At 48.0% G+C, this 20,767-nt stretch overlaps 1 protein-coding gene across 2 annotated transcripts in view; it reads right to left on the reverse strand.

The window, feature by feature from the left end:
- LOC142501958 (solute carrier family 2, facilitated glucose transporter member 3-like) overlaps nt 1–20,767 on the reverse strand; it is a 52,559-nt gene that overhangs the window by 14,918 nt on the left and 16,874 nt on the right. For both annotated transcript variants that reach the window (XM_075612592.1, XM_075612593.1), the window contains 2 exons: nt 20,410–20,597; nt 6,510–6,614 (listed from right to left, as the gene is read on the reverse strand). In XM_075612592.1, coding sequence (XP_075468707.1) covers nt 6,510–6,614; nt 20,410–20,597 — 293 coding nt within the window. The remainder of the gene's footprint in view (nt 1–6,509; nt 6,615–20,409; nt 20,598–20,767) is intronic.

Raw genomic sequence — 20,767 nt, forward strand, 5'->3', positions numbered from 1 at the left:
ATGTAAATTATAAAAAATTATTTTTGGGGCGAGATTTGCGTAGGAAGAGGCGGCTCTCTCTGTCTCTGCAGCAGAAAGAACTCGCCGGGCGAGCCCTTTTCAGAGAGGCGATCATCACGTCGCCGACTACTCGCAATTTTTGCTATCACTGGTATTCAGGGCTTTCTGCATACCGTGATAGCAATGCTGTCAAAAATGACAATTTAAAAACCACGCCGATTGTTTTAAATCGGCGCTCAGTCCATAGGCCCCATGGCATTGATTTATCGCACATTAAAACATGAGGGCAAAAATGGTATTCACTAAGAATGACCGCCAATTAAAGGTCGATAAAAAAAAAAAAAAGCTGTGTGTGCTGAGTGCACGCGCATAGTAAGTGAAACTTCTTTGTCTTTTGTCACTGTTTTGTCACAGAAATTGTATTTGTAAGAATGATATATTTAATAAAAAATACAATTTCAGTGCCAAAACGCAAAGAAGTTTGACTTAGAACACGTGTTTTAGCTATTTGCACTTCTATATTTATAGTAACTGGGAATTCCGTGTGTGTGTGTCAGTCAGTCAGTGTGTGTGTGAGTCAGTCAGTCAGTGTGTGTGTGGTGTGTCAGTCAGTGTGTGTGTGTGTGTGTGTGTGTGTGTGTGTGTGTGTGTGTGTGTGTGTGTGTGTGTGTGTGTGTGTGTCTGTCAGTGTGTCAGTGTGTGTGTGCGTCAGTCAGTGTGTCAGTGTGTGTGCGTCAGTGTGTGCGTCTGTCAGTGTGTATGTGTGTCAGTCAGTGAGTGAGTGTGTATGTATGTGTGTCAGTGAGTGAGTGAGTATGTGTGTCAGTCAGTGAGTGTGTTTGTGACACGGGGTGTGGGTGGGTGGTCTGCGCTCCGTGTCCTCTTATTTTAAATTCAGTGGGCGCATGGGGGTAACGGCGCCGCTTCTGCGCATGCGTGGCGTCCGGCAGCGTCGCCATGACTACTGCGCATGTGCGGCGCGGGCAGCGCAGAGCTTGGCGGTAGCTGAACAGCTCCCCTTGCTGCCTTTACTCGAGTGAGCCCAGCGGCGCATGCGCATGCGCAGGGGGGCTCTGTCTGAGTCTCCAGCCCGGCAGAGTCTCCAGCCCGTGTATCCTGTGGCAGCAAGCTCACCTGCGGAGGTGTGTGTGTGTGTGAAGCAGTAGATGCTGCCCCCATCACCGTGCAGCGGAAGCACTCGCCCCCGATGGAGTACAGGGCTACTACTGTAATTTGAGTTTGGCGCGGGCCTGGTCCCAGGAGCCGGTCAGCGGGTTGTAGCAGGAGAGCCGGTCCCCGCTTTCCCGGATGCCACCCGTGCCCATCTCCACCTGGGGGAAATTGCGGCCGTTAGGAGCGGCGCCGGCGGCGATATGTCTGCGGCCGTGTGGGGAGAGCGGCGGCCATTAGGAGCGGCGCCGGCGGCGATTTTTGAGCGGTTGGGATCATGTCAGTGTTGGGGTCAGGCTGAGCCAGAACACAGCCCGGCCTCAACTGCCAGCACTGACGTCACATCCGTTTCATTTCTGTCTCCACAATCCATTTTTGTCCCAGTTCAAATGAGGTGCCACTAAAGAAGTTTCACTTCAAAAATGCCCAATCGCACAACTTGTTTTTTTAATCAGTGCTATCGTGCTATAAATCCTAGCGAGAGGCAACTGATAGAAAAATATTCAGACTGGAAGAGCTGCATGGAGAAGCTGCGTCTTCATGCATGGCTCTTACAGGCGATTTTGCAGTTAAAATATTGATTTTGATAATAGTGTACGTCAGAAGGGGGTCTCTTGAGCTGAACCGCACAGATTTCAGCCTCGGGGACTCCCTATTTCCCGAGATACAGGCCTCGGTATGGGGGGCCGGTGTCCCCTGTGCTTTTAAATCTCCACATTACGTGACCAGGGGATTTAAATCCTGCAGTGGGATACTGGCACCCCATAACGGGGCCTGTATCTCAGGAAGTAGGGGTTCCCCGAGGCTGAAATCAACGCGGTTCACTTCAGAAGACCCCCTGCTCTCGCATCCTAGTATCAAAACCCAAATAAACTAAAAATAAAATCATTACCGTAGCCGCTATTCGCTAAGGTAATGAAGCTGCTTTTATTTAATTTTGACATGTGTGCAGGAGCAGGGGGTCTCCTGAGCTGCTTCCCGAGTTTCAGGACCCGGCATGGAGTGTCCAAATAGAGACAAAAAAGTAGCAGCACACTGCCAAGTGAGCCAGATTGTATAAAAGTAAAAATGTATTGATAATAATACATCACCAAAGGAGGTGTAGGACCTGATAAAGCACATTAGTGTGCGAAACGCGTAGGAGGTCCTACACCTCCTTTGGGTGATGTATTATTATCAATACATTTTTACTTTTATACTACCTGGCTCCCTTGGCAGTGCGCTGCTACTTTTGAAGTGAAACTTCTTTGCTGGCGCCTAGAGGGTTTTCATGGGAAAAAATCTTTGCGTTGTAATGAAAAACCGTAACGAGAGTGATGTCACGGTAGTAATAGGCGCGTGCCATTGCGCATGGCCGTCATGCTTGCACTCCTCTCGCGTTGCCATCGTACTCACGCATGCGCACAAAAAAAACTGTCTGGTCTTGGCGTGCATGGTGCATGCGTAGAGGCCTCCTGCACTTGGTGCGCACGGCGTGCATGCGCAGAGACCTCCTGCGCTCGGCGTGCAAGTGCAGAGGCCTCCTGTGCTCGGCACGCATGCACAGAGGCCTACAATGCTTGGTGCGCATGCGCAGAAGCCTCCTGCGCTCGGGTACCGGCGCACCAGCAGCAGGACCCGGAGACCACACACACTGACACACTGACACACTGACACACACAGACTAACACACACACGGACACTGAGACACACAGACACTTGCACACTGACTGACACACACACACACTAACTGACACACAAGGAATTCACAGTTATTATAAATATAGAAGTGCAAATAGCTAAAACACGCGTTCTAAGTCAAACGTCTTTGCGTTTTGGCCCTGAAATTGTGTTTTGATTTTTAATTAAAAACACCATTACAAATACAATTTCCTGTGACAACAGTAACAAAAGACAAAGACGTTTCACTTAAAATGCGTGTGCTCGGCACGCACACCATTTTGGGGTGCTGGTATCTCCTCCAGTATTTAAATCCCACGGTCACGTGACGTGGAGGATTTAAAAATATCGGCAATACCGGCACCCCATTCCCCATACCCCATACCATGGACCGTAACTCGAGAAGCAGGGAGTCCCTGAGGCAGAAATCAAAGAGGTTCAGGTCAGGAGACCCCGTGCTCTCATACACTAATATTAAAAATTACATTAAAGCAGCTTCATTACCAACATAACCCAGCCCCTGTACCCCCAACAACCCCCCTAACACATACAGTATTGAGCAAAATTACTATTATCCAGGTATGAATAATAGTACATTTGCCCATTTAAAATAAAACATAAACTAGCAGCATAAAGTAAATAAAACTTGCACTTACCCCTGTCACCCTGCCAGGATGAAGGGCGTCCTCATCCTCATCACCGTCCATGTCCTCCGTTGGCAGCAACAATACAATCAAAAATACAATCTAATGGCTCATAATCCCTTAATCACCTTAACGGTTAGTAACCGCTATAGTAATTAAGTGGTTAACCCACCCACCCCCGCAACCCACCCGGGAGGCCTAACCACCCTACCTGGGGACACTATCCCCACCCTCCACCCCTGCTACCCATTGATTGGCACAGTGTGAAAGCATGCCCATATAGTATGGGCATGCTTTGCCACTATAGCAATAAATGGGAAAGCTAAAAAAAAAAAAAATACACCACACTTTCATATATACACCAGGCCCTGCAAATATATACACCACAGCAGAGTAACACATACACCATGGCACAGTCAAAAATATACAACCGACAGTCACAAATATAGACCCAGACACTGTCACACATATACACCCAAGACAATCACACAAATACACCTGACAGAGGCACACATATTCACCGCTATTCACTCATACACCATGATACACTTTCACATATACACCACGGCCCTACAAATATATACACCACAACAGAATACCATATATTCACCATGACACAGTTACAAATATAAACCATGAGACAGTCACAAATATATACCCAGACAGTCACAAATATACACCATGACACAGTCATGAATATACACACCGACACAGTCATACATATACACCCCGAAACAGTCACACATATACACCCTGACACTGTCACACATATACACCCTGACACTGTCACACATATACACCCTGACACTGTCACACATCTACACCCTGACACTGTCACACATATACACCCTGACACTGTCACACATATACACCCTGACACTGTCACACATATACACCCTGACACTGTCACACATATACACCAACACTGTCACACATATACACCCTGACACAGTAACACATATATACCCTGACACAGTCACACATATATACCCTGACACAGTCACACATATATACCCTGACACAGTCACACATATATACCTTGACAGTCACACATATACACCCTGACACTGTCACACATGTACACCCTGACACTGTCACACATGTACACCCTGACACTGTCACACATATAAACCCTGACACTGTCACACATATATACCCTGACACTGTCACACATATATACCCTGACACAGTCACACATATACACCCTGACAGTCACACATATATACCCTGACACAGTCACACATACTGTATATACCCCGACACAGTCACACATATACACCCTGACACTGTCACACATGTACACCCTGACACTGTCACACATATATACCCTGACACTGTCACACATATACACCCTGACACTGTCACACATATATACCCTGACACTGTCACACATATATACCCTGACACCGTCACACATATACACCCTGACACAGTCACACATATATACCCTGACACAGTCACACATACTTTATATACCCCGACACAGTCACACATATACACCCTGACACCGTCACACATGTACACCCTGACACTGTCACACATATATACCCTGACACTGTCACAGATATATAACCTGACACCGTCACAAATATATACCCTGACACTGTCACACATATACACCATGACACTGTCACACATATACACCCTGACACTGTCACACATCTACACCTTGACACTGTCACACATATGCACCCTGACACTGTCACACATATACACCCTGACACTGTCACACATATACACCCTGACACTGTCACACATATACACCAACACTGTCACACATATACACCCTGACACAGTAACACATATATACCCTGACACAGTCACACATATATACCCTGACACAGTCACACATATATACCCTGACACAGTCACACATATATACCTTGACAGTCACACATATACACCCTGACACTGTCACACATGTACACCCTGACACTGTCACACATGTACACCCTGACACTGTCACACATATATACCCTGACACTGTCACACATATATACCCTGACACTGTCACACATATATACCCTGACACCGTCACACATATACACCCTGACACAGTCACACATATATACCCTGACACAGTCACACATACTGTATATACCCCGACACAGTTACACATATACACCCTGACACTGTCACACATGTACACCCTGACACTGTCACACATATATACCCTGACACTGTCACACATATACACCCTGACACTGTCACACATATATACCCTGACACTGTCACACATATATACCCTGACACCGTCACACATATACACCCTGACACTGTCACACATATATACCCTGACACTGTCACAGATATATAACCTGACACCGTCACAAATATATACCCTGACACTGTCACACATATACACCATGACACTGTCACACATATATACTCTGACACTGTCATACATATATACCCTGACACCGTCACACATATACACCCTGACACTGTCACACATATACAACTTCATACAGTCACACATACACAACCTGATACAGTTACACATATACACCACTACATACATACACCACACTTTCATATATACATCAGGCCCTGCAAATATATACACCACAGCAGAGTAACACATACACCATGACACAGTCAAAAATATACAACCGACAGTCACAAATATAGACCCAGACACTGTCACACATATACACCCAAGACAATCACACAAATACACCTGACACAGGCACACATATTCACCGCTATTCACACATACACCATGACACACTTTCACATATACACCACGGCCCTACAAATATATACACCACAACAGAATACCATATATTCACCATGACACAGTTACAAATATACACCATGAGACAGTCACAAATATATACCCAGACAGTCACAAATATACACCATGACACAGTCATGAATATACACACCGACACAGTCATACATATACACCCCGAAACAGTCACACATATACACCCTGACAAAGTCACAATTATTTGCCAGATATACACCTGACATTTTCACACATATACACCCAGACACAGTCACACTGTCTCCATCCGGCTCCTCCCTACTCACCGACACCACAGTGAACACGGTGTTCACCACACCAGCCCCGATTGTTGCATATACTGGCTGTTGAACTCTGGCCCCCTCAAATATACCAGTAGAGTAATAAAAAATCTGCAGAGAGAGGTGTGAGAGAGGGAGGAAGGATACAGAGAGGGAGGGTGGGAGAGGAAGAGGAATGGTGAAGCAGCACACTAGTAGATCCACATTCTAGTAGCTGTGCTGGTACTGGAGATGTGTAGTTTTATCATAGGTTCTAATACCTTAAATGGACCAACATGAGAACTCTTCAAAAGTGAAATATGGAAATAAGACAGGTGACATTTTGAAAGCTTTGTACACATGAGGAAGAGACCTGTGAGGCGTTTAGAGCTCTATACACTATAATTCCATCTATGGCCCAGATCCACAGAGGTCCGATAAGTCAGGGCTCCCAATGGTCCAGTATCAAAATTGATAACGGATGTTAGTCTCCCTGAGCTTAACGGAGAACCACAAAGCTGAATATATACAAAAACAACATTTTGTTTGATTTTTTTTATGTATGTATATACAAATATGTAAGCAAGAAAACAAAAAAAATGTAGTTCTCCCTTAATTAATATGAAGTGGGTGTGATTAATAAAACGGGAACAAAGATAAATTGAAGTTGTGGTGAGTTATCACTTAAATATCATTAGGTGAAAAGCAACATGTGAAGGCTTGATAACAAACACAAATAGCAAATATAATAAAAGTAGTGCAAGTATTTCAATAGTTAAATGTGATCAGGTCCCCCCTGCCATCAATATAAGATATAATATACATGAACTAAGTAGGATATTGTTGTGGAAACGTAGCAGCTTTCAAATGAACAAGGTTCCAATTCAATTGAGAAAAAATAAAGCGCATTCTCCAACAAATATACCATCAATGTATTTAAAAGGGTGTAGCTAATAACAGATAGGTACACTCAAATGGTTAGTTCATATGAAACTTGATAGTGTGTATAGAAACACACTTGAACCCACTGCATGAAGCTGAAGTGCGGATATTGTCCTGTGAATACTTTTCACAATTAGCATGATAGCTGTTGGAGGAAGATGCAAGAGGGTGTTAGCCCCTCTATTAACCCGTCGAAAACGGGGATCAATCTCCTAAATACTTGTGCGTCTAAATAATGTCACTACTCAATGGACATTACCTTGCATCGCATCCAGCGTTTGTCTGGTAAGGATTAGCTGTCACTAATTCCAAGCGATATCCTCTTGACTCCTGTATATAGAGCTCATTGTGCGTATCCATGTGTAACGTCCTGCACAGTTGATAATGTGAAACAACTGACAGTAAGAGCTGAGGTTGTGAGCTCAAAGGGCGTCCGTGCTCTGTCTCTCACTCGCTGGTATTCGTCCGGCATCTCTGCTCTCAGCTCAGTGATTAGCTGCATGCACCGCTGTGAGAGATGGATCCAAAAAGAGGTCTCTGCAGTGAAGCTGGGTATGAGGTTTGGCAAAATCCTTTCCGGGTTTTCATATTCTGGTTCAGGATTTTGCTCTTGCTCGCCCTCTGTGACTGGGTCGTCCATTTTTGCTCCTGGCAACTTCCTTTAAAAAAGACAGCCCTGTTAGCAGGAAGTTGCCAAGCAAAGTTCCAGTTCGTGCTGAGTACATGCAACACGCTTACCTATTGTCTTCCTCGTTACCAGACCCGGCTCACATACCTCGACTATCCTTGTCTTCAGCCTGCCTCGACCTCTGCATCCACACCGACTACGCAACTCGAATCCTGCGGGCCGCTTCCTGCTTGAGAAGAGCATTGTTACATTTTGCTCGGCCCAAACATGGACCCCGCTGAGGGACGACGCCTCGCCCTACACGATCAACAACTGGCACAGATGTGTGAAGCGGTGCAGGACTTACACATTGGCACCCATCAGCCGGACTTGAAGGCTGCCGGTGTGGTTCCAATACCGCTTCCGTTATCTCCAGCAACCAGAGAACCTCGGATCCTGACTCCTCTACTATATGGTGGGGACCCTATTGCATGCAGGGGATTCCTTAACCAATGCTCTATCCAATTTGAATTACAACCGTCCATGTTCACCACACACCGAGCCCGGGTGGCCTACATTGTTTCTCTTCTCACTGACGAGGCACTTGCCTGGGTCTCTCCGCTCTGGGAGAAGGATTCCCACTGATCAGTGATTCCGCTGCCTTCATCCGTGCCTTGAAGTTGGTGTTTTACGTGAAGGTGAAAGAAAACGTCGCTAACTCTATTAGTGTACACTAATAATATACAGTGAATATTTTAACCAAATCAATTAATTGTTAAACAGTGATATTGTGTTCAAATAACGTGATAATATTATTGAAAGGTTCAAACCCCCTGCTCAAACCCAGCTGGTGGGGACTGGTTTCGCTAGTCCCACAAATCGTCACTCTCCAGTTGTAATCCAGGGGGAGCATGAAGGGAAAAGAACATAAAACAAGAAAAACAATCTAAGTGCAGACAATAAAATTCAAGTGATATATATTCTGCGTTCTTTCTTGGCTCATATGTGATGTCTACTTACAAGATGTAAGTCAAAATCAAGCGGTTTTGACACTCAATGGTCTCTGCTGTACAGATATTCCCACCAGGTGATAGGGTCTCCAGCTCTCAGCTCCGCAGCAAAGTGTATGTAAAAGAAATATAAACCATAGTGCAGACCAGTATAATGTAAAAAAACTCGACTTTATGGGGTTTAAAAAATGAACACTTACAATAAAAACAAGTATTTCAGGCATGTACCACAATCATTGTGATCAAAGAGAGAAGGATTTTTGGTTTAAACTTCAGGCTCACCCGCCTCCTCCGGTGTGACTTGGTGTGAACCACCACTCTCAGGGACTTTGTACCTCCAGCGGTGGGCGCGTTGATCCAGGTATCTCTCCCCTCGTGGGTTCCCTCTTTTGTGGGTCGATCACCTTCCCATAACAGCTGCCCGCAGGCACTGTGGAGTTCTCCACTGGGATACAGCCTCTCGGGTGGATGTTTCAGCTTCACTCGCACACCGATGCGTCACTTCCGCTCCGTCCCGATACGTCACTTCCGGTCGCGGTTCTGTGAGTATCTGTCAGTAAATTTCTCCTCTCTTCTCTCTCCTCTCCCGCAATATGAGGTGATAAAACGGATGATACTCATTGCTTTTTTTATGGGTAATCTGATCATCTGGAGGGTGATTCTATGGAGTCTAAATTTTGTCCAAAAATTTTTTTTTGATTAACAAGAGTTGGGAACAGTATGATATAATAGGGATTAACTGTAGTAATATAGGGTTGAATCAGAATATTTTCATGCTCTATATGATTACATTGGCATATTTCTATACAGCAGGGAGGGGGTTAAATTGTGTCTTAAAAAAAGCAATGAGTATCATCCGTTTTATCACCTCATATTGCGGTTCCAGAAAGTAACATGTTAATCCTGTCATGAGTCAGAGAATTTTTTTTCCTATTTGAAAGCGCTCCTTCATGCATACAAAGGCACAGATGGTAATTAGTGCAGGCCAGTTTTTTATGCACAAGTGTTCCAGATCAAATTCCAATTAAGGAAGGTATATAAAGTCACCTTAGAGTAGGGGGCGGTACACTCCTGAGGAAGCCACACACCCTTTTTGGCAAAACGCGTAGAGTGGTAGCCGCCCAGAGAGGAGAGAGAAGAGAGGAGAAATTTACTGACAGATACTCACAGAACCGCGACCGGAAGTGACGTATCGGGACGGAGCGCAAGTGACGCATCGGTGTGCGAGTGAAGCTGAAACATCCACCCGAGAGGCTGTATCCCAGTGGAGAACTCCACAGTGCCTGCGGGCAGCTGTTATGGGAAGGTGATCGACCCACAAAAGAGGGAACCCACGAGGGGAGAGATACCTGGATCAACGCGCCCACCGCTGGAGGTACAAAGTCCCTGAGAGTGGTGGTTCACACCAAGCCACACCGGAGGAGGCGGGTGAGCCTGAAGTTTAAACCAAAAATCCTTCTCTCTTTGATCACAATGATTGTGGTACATGCCTGAAATACTTGTTTTTATTGTAAGTGTTCATTTTTTAAACCCCATAAAGTCGAGTTTTTTTACATTATACTGGTCTGCACTATGGTTTATATTTCTTTTACATACACTTTGCTGCGGAGCTGAGAGCTGGAGACCCTATCACCTGGGGGGAATATCTGTACAGCAGAGACCATTGAGTGTCAAAACCGCTTGATTTTGACTTAATGTACATCTTGTAAGTAGACATCACATATGAGCCAAGAAAGAACGCAGAATATATACTGCACCGACACACTTTATTCGAGCAAATACCCGGTATGTACCTGGCAGATACCTGGAATGCGCCGCTCCTCACCTCTGACAAGCCCCGTTGCATTTGCCTTCCCAGCCTGGGTTCATGCCTGGCTGATGGGCGGCTGATCTGTTAAATGATAATGATTAGGATTTAATAGGCTGCAATGCTTCGCGTGTCTACCAGATGGCATAAATTCATGAATTGTAATGCAGTATATATATATATACTGTGCAGTATTGCAGCCAGCGGGAATAAAATGCTTCAATCCCTGCCTGGAAAATAACTCAATGCACTCGGGCAGAAAACAGTCACAAACCTCAATACACCCGGGTATACCCGAATTTGTGGGACTAGCCGAGCTCGAATAAAGTGTGTCGCCAGTGTATCACTTGAATTTTATTGTCTGAACTTAGATTGTTTTTCTTGTTTTATGTTCTTTTCCCTTCATGCTCCCCCTGGATTACAACTGGAGATTGAAGTTGGTGTTTGACACTCCAGGATGAGTATCTTCAGCTTCACTCCTGCTGATTCGACAGGTAGACCAATACGGCATAGAGTTTCACACCCTCGCGGCTGAGACCGGCTGGAATAATGAAGCTCAAATCGCCGCCTTTTGGCAGGGACTATCGGAGCACTTAAAGGATGAGCAGATTGTCCGGGACCTCCCTAAGGACCTTGAGGAGTTAATTTCTCTTGGCGTACGGATCAATTTCAGAATGCAGGAACACCTGTCCGAGAAGTGCCGGGCTGTTAGGAGCCCAACTACTCGGTTGGCCCCAAACTTCGTTTCTCCGTCCCTTCCAGATGACGAGCCTATGCAGCTGGGTACTACCAGACTGTTAGAACAGGAGAGAAGTAGGAGGCGTACCTTGGGCTTGTGCTGTATTGTGGATCCCAGGACCACCGGATCCGTGACTGGCCGATCATTGCAGGGCCGGGAAAACGCTGTGTCCAGTGAAGTTGGAATAGGATTCGCTGGACATGGCTACCATCCTTCCTCACTCAGTGCCTTCTTCTGCTGGTTTCCCTCTCATGGAGTTCGGCCTCAGTCTCTACTCAGGCCTTCATGGATTCCGGAGCAGTGGGTAACTTTCCCGATCTTTCGTTCGCCAAACAGCACGCAATTCCCCTTCGCTCTTTAGAGATTCCTTTAGAGATTGCGGCGATAGACGGAAGACCCTTAGGACCCAGCACCATCACCCAGGAGTCACTTCCCCTGGTAGTGAACATCGGAGTTCTACATAAGGAGCTACTCCCTTTCATGGTAATCAATGCACATTCAGCACCTATAGTGTTAGGTCTCCCTTGGTTGCTGGGACAGAGTAAAAACCCCACTTCTACAGTTGACTGTTTAACGGGGCAAGTGACTGTCACAGTGAGATTATGGCAGGCTGTATAAGGTCACATAAATATATATAACAGATGATATATATTTATCACTGGGTCTGAACAGAAACGAGTCTTAGATATAATAAAGTATATTTATTCCTTTGGATAGGTGAACACACGAATAATACAGTAACAGACAAGAAGTACACTTACTTAGGGGTTGGGGAATGAGAAGTATGATGTAGCATTTCTCTCAGCAATCAGGTAATCATTCAGGTGATATCAGGTAACCAAATCAGCAAACGAAGACAAAGGATATAGGGTGGACAGTAGTTTATAAACCTTTTGTCCCTCTATCCTTAACATTAAGTATCGGTGATTGGTTTTCAATTACCTCCAGCCAATCTTTAATGTGGGAACACATTGTAATTCATGCCCCCCTGCTAGCTGGCACAGGTGCAGTAGAACTCTGGGGTCTCATTTCTGTAGCCCCACATATGCAAATGGAATGCCAGCCAGTCTACCCATTTGGATCTCTGGCAGGAAAACCTTTGTTGGAAGGTGTTAAATGGGACACTTAAAACTGCTCTGGTTTGAGCCTTCTCCGCCCTCAAATAAACAGGGAGGGTGACAAAACCCTTTGAACAATACTTAAGTCCTAGACATTGGGTCGCCTCTAGGGCCATCTGCTATCCTGGTATGCAAAAGAATTTCCTCTGGGTTCTATCCATACCTTGGGATACAGTACTAAACATAAAACATAAACGTATTAAAATATCCGGTTCCGCTGGGTCCAGCAGGTCCAAACTTCCCAGTTCTCAATGTCGGAACTGGGACACCGTATGGTCCAAAAAGCAACGTGCTATGACCTTCGGAACCGGAGTTACACAAATGCACCTTAAATCATTTTTCATTTTAATACAAAAATCTCCGCTACAAGAAATCACGGTTTTTCACTAAATCCCCATTGAAAACAACGGGCTTCGCCGCCATAGACTTTCAATGGCAAACCGCCGCCGTTGGCGGCTATGGGAATCCCCGCCATAGACTTTCAACGGGGCGATGCCGCCGTTGAAGTCAATGGGAGTTTTCCGCCATAGCCAGTCAATGGGGTTTGGCCGCCATTGGAGTCTATGGGAAAAATCCCAAACTTTCAAGGGGGTCCATACTCCGTCGGGTTGGTCTCAGAGGGTCAAGGATGGTTCTGCAGCGATGCCGGAGCAGTGGCTACAGATACCCCAAACCCTGACTCTCTGGACCCTCCGGAACCGGAGCTATGGAATACCAACATTCAGCTTTTCACACTTAGCCGTTTTCCTGAGCCGGTTCGGCCGCCGCCATTGGAACCTATGGCGCGGCCCGCTCTTATGGGTTCGACCCTTGTCGGGGGTCCAGGATACGGGGACCTGGTCGTGGTCGAGTGGGGGGAAGTCTAGGAACTAGGGACAGAAAGAATTTTATTCCTAGGGGCCCTAGAACTGTTTATTCCCACGCCACTTGTCGTTGAACTTGACTTGTAAGTGATCAAAGCTCTTCTATTGAAAATGTATCCGCTTTGCGGTTAAGCGGTTTGGACGGCAGCCAACTTGTTCCTGGAAAGCTCTTTCGAGGGTTTCTCCATTGAAGTCAATGAGCCCATAGACTTTCAATGGGAAACCGCCGCTCTCCCTCTCGGACGCCATCTGCTGGTCTTCTCAGGAACCGGACTCCACAGCAAGATTCACCATTAAAAAGCATTGAGCCCTAATGGCGGCCTATGGGAACCTGCAAAATGGTGCCTGAAAAGGCGGGAAAATCTACACAAAGGGCTATAATCACTATACAACTATTAACCCTTGTGCTCCCGGATGGATCCCAGTGTGTGTGGGCTACAGACCAGTTGTTACAATAAAACAGGGGAAACAGGGGAATACACATGTACATGTCATTACAGGGGTTAAATCACCGTTCTGGGTCTTAGCCCAGTTAACCCTTTGACTCCCGGGTGAGGTCAGGGGATGGCCAAATGGGGTGTAACCCCTTTAATCCCGGGCCACCCCCTTTCTCCCTCTACACCTCCCCTTCTTAATGGGTGACCTGTGGCCCACTGGCCCTAACGGGGAGTGGGGCACTGCTGGCACCATTAATGAATTCAGTCTCAGAGGGATAGTCCTGGCGTGAAAGTCCGTCAGCATTGCTGTTTTCACTGCCCTTCTTGTGTTGAATGGTAAATTCAAATTCTTGCATAGCCAAGCTCCATCTCAGTAACTTGGCATTCTCCCCTGATACCCTCTGTAGCCAACTCAGGGGATTGTGGTCTGTGAGGACCGTGAAAGCCCTCCCATATACGTATGGTTGAAGCTTTTTGAGTGCCCACACAATGGCCAAGCACACCTTCTCAATGGTGGCATAAGCCACTTCCCTGGGGAGCAGTTTGCGACTTAGATACACCACAGAGTGCTTTTTGCCGTCGTCCCCCACCTGGCTTAACACAGCCCCCACACCAAAGTCTGAGGCATCAGTTTGTATAAGAAAATGCATGGTATAGTCTGGGGCAGCCAGGATAGGGGCTCCAGCAAGCGCAGTTTTCAGGGCCTGGAAAGCAGTTTCACAGGCAGGAGACCAGGTAATAAGCACAGGCAGTTGCTTCTTGGTCAGATCAGTCAGGGGTTTGGCCAGGGCGCTGTACTGTGGGACAAATTTCCTATAGTACCCTGCGGTGCCCAAAAATGCCATGACCTGTTTCTTGGTTTTTGGAACAGGCCACTCAACTATGGCTTCTACCTTGGCTGGCTCTGGCTTGAGATGCCCTCCACCCACCCTGTGCCCTAAGTACAGGACTTCTGCCATCCCTACCATACACTTAGTGGGTTTTAAGGTAAGCCCAGCCTCCCTGATCCTACACAGCACCGCAGACACATGTCCTATGTGGGATTCCCAGGAATTACTAAAGACAGCAATGTCATCTAAGTAAACCCTGGCATAGCTCTGCATCCCTTCCAGTAACCTATTGACCAGGCGTTGAAAGGTAGCCGGGGCATTCTTCATCCCAAATGGCATCACCCAGAACTCATAGAGGCCACTTGGAGGGATGAATGCTGACTTCTCCCTAGCCTCCAGGGTCAGGGGGATTTGCCAATAGCCTTTGCGCAAATCCATGGTGGTCAGATACTTTGCCCTCCCGAGTTCATCTAGTAACTCATCCATGCGGGGCATGGGGTAAGCATCTGACACCGTCCCAGCGTTGAGCAACCGGTAGTCCACACAAAACCTGGTGGTTTTGTCCTTCTTAGGCACTAGGACTACTGGACTTGCCCAAGGGCTCTGGGACAGAGTAATTACCCCTAGGGTCAGCATCTCCTCAATCTCTCTCTCCATACTGGTCTTGACCTCTGCTGACACTCTATAAGCGTGCTTATGCAGAGGCTGCAGGTCCCCTGTGTGTACTGGGTGTTTGGTGAGATGTGTGGTCCCTGGCATGTCAGTGAAGAGGGCGCTATACTGAGCTAGCATGTCCCTGGCTTCTCCCTTCTGCCTAGCACTCAACTGTGCCCCTATCTCTACCTGCTCTACAGTGTTTCCTTGCCTTGCTTCCCCTAGGAGATCAGGCAGAGCATTGCTCGCCGGATCCTCCAGCAGTGGGCTACAAATGGCCAGCACTGCTCCCATACTCGGTGTACTGTACTCTTTCAACATGTTGATGTGGTATGTCTTGTACCTCTCAGGCGCTACCTGTACAACATAGTTGCACTCATTCACCTTTCGAATAACCGAGTACGGTCCCGACCAGGCAGCCATCAGCTTGTTCTCCCGAGTGGGTTTGAGAACAAGTACCTGCTGTCCTGGGATGAATTCTCTGCTACGGGCCTGCTGGTCATACCATTGCTTTTGCTTGGTCTGAGCAGCCCTGAGGTGGTCCTGGGCCACCCCCATGAGCATCTCTAACCGGTCTCTGAGATCTACCACATACTGGATCACTGAAGCATCAGTAGCGGTAGTCTCTCCTTCCCATCCCTCATGGAATAGGTCCAGAGGTCCACGTACCCTGTGGCCATATAGTAGCTCGAAGGGGGAGAAGCCTGTAGATTCTTGCGGTACCTCTCGGTATGCAAACAGCAAGTGCTGCAGGTGAATCTCCCAGTCTTTCCCCTCCGCCTCTATAAAGGTCCAAAGCATCTGCTTCAGGGTCCCGTTAAACCTCTCACATAATCTGTTGGTAAGGGGTAGTGCACCGGTGCTGTACACCGCAGGCATCCCAGAGACAATGTAACAGTTCACTCATGAACTGCGACCCCTGATCGGTTAGGATCTCACTAGGGAAACCTACCCTAGCAAAAATGTTCAGCAAAGCTGCTGCCACTGTCTTGGCACTTATGGTGCCAAGCGCTACTGCCTCAGGGTACCGGGTGGCAAAATCCACCACCGTGAGGATGTAGCGCTTCCCTGACCTGCTAGGAATCATGAGGGGTCCTATCAGGTCCATCGCTACCTTCTGGAAGGGTTCCCCTATTATCGGTAGGGGTCTCAGGGGTGCCTTCACACGGTCGCCCGCCTTACCTACTCGCTGGCAGGCATCACAAGAGCGGCAGAAATTGCTCGCATCTCGGGATGCCCCCGGCCAGTAGTAACGCTGCAATAACCTGGCTCGCGTCCTAGTGACCCCCTGATGTCCCGCTAACGGAATAGAGTGAGCTACCCGTAAAAATTGCTGTCGGTACCCATGGGGCACTACTAGCTGTCGCTTACCGGTCAATCCCTCCTCTATCCCCGGGTTCCCCTCTTCTCTGTATAGGAGTCCCTTATGCCATAGGCAGCGTTCAGTGCCTTCCCCTGCCTGAGATTCGGATGCCCGAAGTCTCAGGCTGGCCAGGGTAGGGTCTGCCTTCACTGCCTCCCTAAACTGGGCTCCTAAGTCTGGCCACCCCCCAGTCATGTCATTGTCAGGGGAAGGGGACAGGGTAAGAGGGAACAGTAAGTCAGCCTGTGGTTGCAACTGATCCTGGCTTACCTCCCCGGGCTCCTCTGTGCCCTCCGCTAACGTTGGTCCCAAAGGCTGAGGGACTGGAGTGGCCGCCGCCGGCATGCCGCGGTCTGGCTCCTGGTAACCGCCGCTACTGCAGCGGGCTGGGGCACACGGTCGTAGGTGCAAATCATCGGTCCCAGGTCGTTGCCCAAAAGAATGTCGGCATCCAAACCGGGTAAAACCCCCACCTCCCGCACACCCTTGCCCACCCCCCAATCCAAAAAGATGCGGGCCACCTGCAGAAAACGTGGCTCTCCATCGGCCACAGTGATCTGCATCCCAGGGCCTGGAAGCAATTCCTCTGGCCGGACCATATCAGGTCGGACCAGGGTCACTGCAGCTCCTGAATCAAGCAAGCCGACTGCTTGCCGGTCACCGACTGTGACCGGGGTGAGATGTTTGCTCCGGCCGTCCGTCTGCTGCAGGTCTGCGCTGAGATGTCCTCCGCTCCTGGCTGTAGGCACCGATGAAACCGGGATAGGGGTGACATGGGACGTCTCGCTGGGAGTTGTTTCCATGACCGGTCCTGGTTCTTTGGTGGAAGCCACCCGCACGCGGGCTACCGGCTTCGCAGCTGGGGTGCGTTGCCCTCGATAGGGTCCGTTGGAACGCAGGGGTTCCGGGTAATCTGGTCTGAGGTGACCAGTGCTGTTGCAATTGTAACACCAGCGCTCGTGCCGGAGCTCTCCCGCCTTCTGTGACCCGCTGCCCGCAGGCAGCTTTTGGGTCCACTGGGGGGTACTCACAGCTTTCTTGGCCGGCACCGGTGCGATCACCACTTTGGCTGGCGCCTTGGTGGTCATCTGGGAATGGCTGACCACATAGTCATCTGCCATCCTCGCCGCCTCGGAGTAGGTCTTGGGCTTTTTATCATACACAAAAGCCCTCACCGCCGGCGGGCACTGCTGCATGAGCTGCTCCTGAAATATGAGGTCCAGCAGGCGTTGGTAGGTCCTGGCCTCAGAGCCCTCCACCCAGTGTAACCCGTACAAAGCCATGCGGGTCACATAAGTGACATAGGTCTCCTGAGGGTGCCTCTCCTCCAGCCGGAACTTACCCCGGGAAGCTTCAGGGGTAAAACCGTGCTGAAACAGCAAAAGTTCTTTCAGGTGGTCATAGTCATCAGCATACTCCTCTGTAAGCACCATCAAAGTCTGTTTAGCCAAGCCGGAGAGTAGCGGGTCCAAGCGTGCAACCATATGCTGGGGGAGCACCTTGTACCGCCGGCACTGCGTTTCAAAGTTCCTTAAAAATATGTCGATCCGATCAGTGCCTTCCACGTACTTGGTGAGAATGTGCTTGTCTAGTTGGAGTTCATCTTTGCGGGTTTGGACCGGGGGGCAATAAGCGGGTCTGTTCACTGCCATTGAGATAAACTTCAGCCGCTCCTCCGCTGTCCCTCGGTCTCCCCACGTTGTAATCAGTGCCAACATTTCAGAGGTAAACGGACTGGTGGCCGTAGCCGCCGTAGCTGTCAGTGCCCCTCTTGTCGCACTTGTCCCGGGAGGTGCACTTGTCCCCTTGTACCAGATGCTCACGTACCTCGATGTAAAGCTATGCTCACCATAAACAAGGCGGGACCCCAGGACTGAGATGAGAATGGGTATAAACTCCACCCACAGCCATGGGGGTAGGTCTGGAGTGTAGATTGGTCGAGGTAGCCGGGTCGGGGTTGGAGAGATGAGTCATCGTTATACTTGCCAGTAGGAGAGGTCCGGATCGTTAAGGTACTGTTAGCCATAGTTGGGGTTGGAGAATGGAGAGTAGTAGTTGTCCGAGTGCCGAGGTCAGGGTTGGAGATAGGCGGACGGTCAGAGGTAGCCGGGGTCAGTATTCCAGAGGTGCAGAGTCCAAGAGCAAAGCTGGGTCGGTAAACAGAGCAAGGTTCAGCAAGGCAAGACTGTGGAGGCAAAGAACAGGTAAGCACAACAGAACATGAATCTATGCTCAGCCAAAGTGCCAGTGGCACAGCTGAGCATATATAGGCAGGACTGTCCAATCCTATGGAGAGGCGGAGCGGAGGCGCGGCCTCAGTGGAAGCAGTGATTGGTCTAGGTGCAGAAGACAGGTGAATGTGCTGGAGCTGATTAGCTCTGTTGCCACAGAGCTTGGGCATGTTGTACAAGCATCACGTGCGCGCGCCGCTGATGCATGGTGCAATCTGGAGGTGGAGATTTCCCCCGTAGTACCAGGTGATGTCACTGGGCGCACATGTGCGCTATGCAGCCTGCGGATGATGTTCCCTTTGAAGGAGCCCTGCGCGTGAACGGAATTAGGGCGGGAGTGCGCCAAAGGCAGCATGAAGTTTCATATGAACTAACCATTTGAGTGTACCTATCTGTTATTAACTACATCATTTTAAATACATTGTTGGTATAATTGTTGGAGCATGCATTTTCTTTTTTTCATTTTTCATATCTAAATATGTGTATATATACATAAAAAAACGTTTAATTATTATTTTTTGGTGTTACTATATATGGTGTTCATATTGACCATTAGCACTATTAGCCACCTTTGGCTAGTAAGGCTAATGGCCAGTACTGTGAGGGGGTGAGGGTAGGTTTCTTAGGGGGGATGGGAGTAGGGGGTGTGTATTATGGGGTAGGCACCCTCGGAAAAGAGGTTTAGGCCACCCGGTGGTATTAAGGGGGAGGTTAGCCCCTTCTATGCAATAGCAGTTGTACTGCTATGTCATGCAATGGGTAGTAAAGTAATAAGGGTGTTTGTATTAACCTCTTGGCTACCTTAGTGACCATGAAGGCATGCAAGCTTTCATGGCCACTGTGGCTTCTAAGGGATTATACATAGGTCCAGTTAGCGCTTAACGGCAAAAAAAAGTCCTGCATTCCTTTTAACAGCCTACTGTGTCTCTGCGAGGAGGTTTTCCGCACTTCTTTTCCACATCAAAAACACCAAGAGCCGTTACAGTTACCGGCACCCGTCTTAACAATAAGATGGTCCTTAACACCATTTTTGGGAGCTTTGAAGATTCCCTTTGCACTTAAATAGGCACTAATGCATCTGAAAGAACTTAACCGAGTTCTGTGGATCTGGGTCTATGAATGAATTTCATGTTGGTCTATGAAAAGGGTAGATACACAGTGGCTGACATGACACATATGAAGGATAATATAGCATATATGTAGGTGGTATAAAATCATAGAGGGTGAAATAACAAACACATATAAGGTAATATAACACATACGCAGAGGGTATTATAACACACAGTGAGTGATATAACACACAAAGTGGTATATATGGTTACGCACAGCGTTGATCCCGGACAGCTGTTGGGACAGTTGCAGCATGATGGCGATAATTATCGGGTGCCGGTATTGTCTGGAGCTGAATAATTCCAGGAAGGATACCGGCTTCTCCTGTGCCATGCGGGCGCTCTCCTCTTTCATCTCCTGGATATCGTTAGCCACATCCTGAGAACCGCGCAGCTTCTGCAGGACTGAGCCCATGTATATATCATATATACGCACACTGCATATATACTGACTAAAACTGTGTATGTATATGTGTGTGCGCATGTGTGTATATATAAGAAGCAAAAAGTGAAACACTGAGTGCTCATTTGCATGTCATTACCCAGAATCCCTGGCTGCAGTGGAAGCATTGTAT

Source organism: Ascaphus truei, chromosome 8 (genome assembly GCF_040206685.1).
Source record: "Ascaphus truei isolate aAscTru1 chromosome 8, aAscTru1.hap1, whole genome shotgun sequence".
In the NCBI taxonomy this organism is placed as follows: Eukaryota; Metazoa; Chordata; class Amphibia; order Anura; family Ascaphidae; genus Ascaphus; species Ascaphus truei.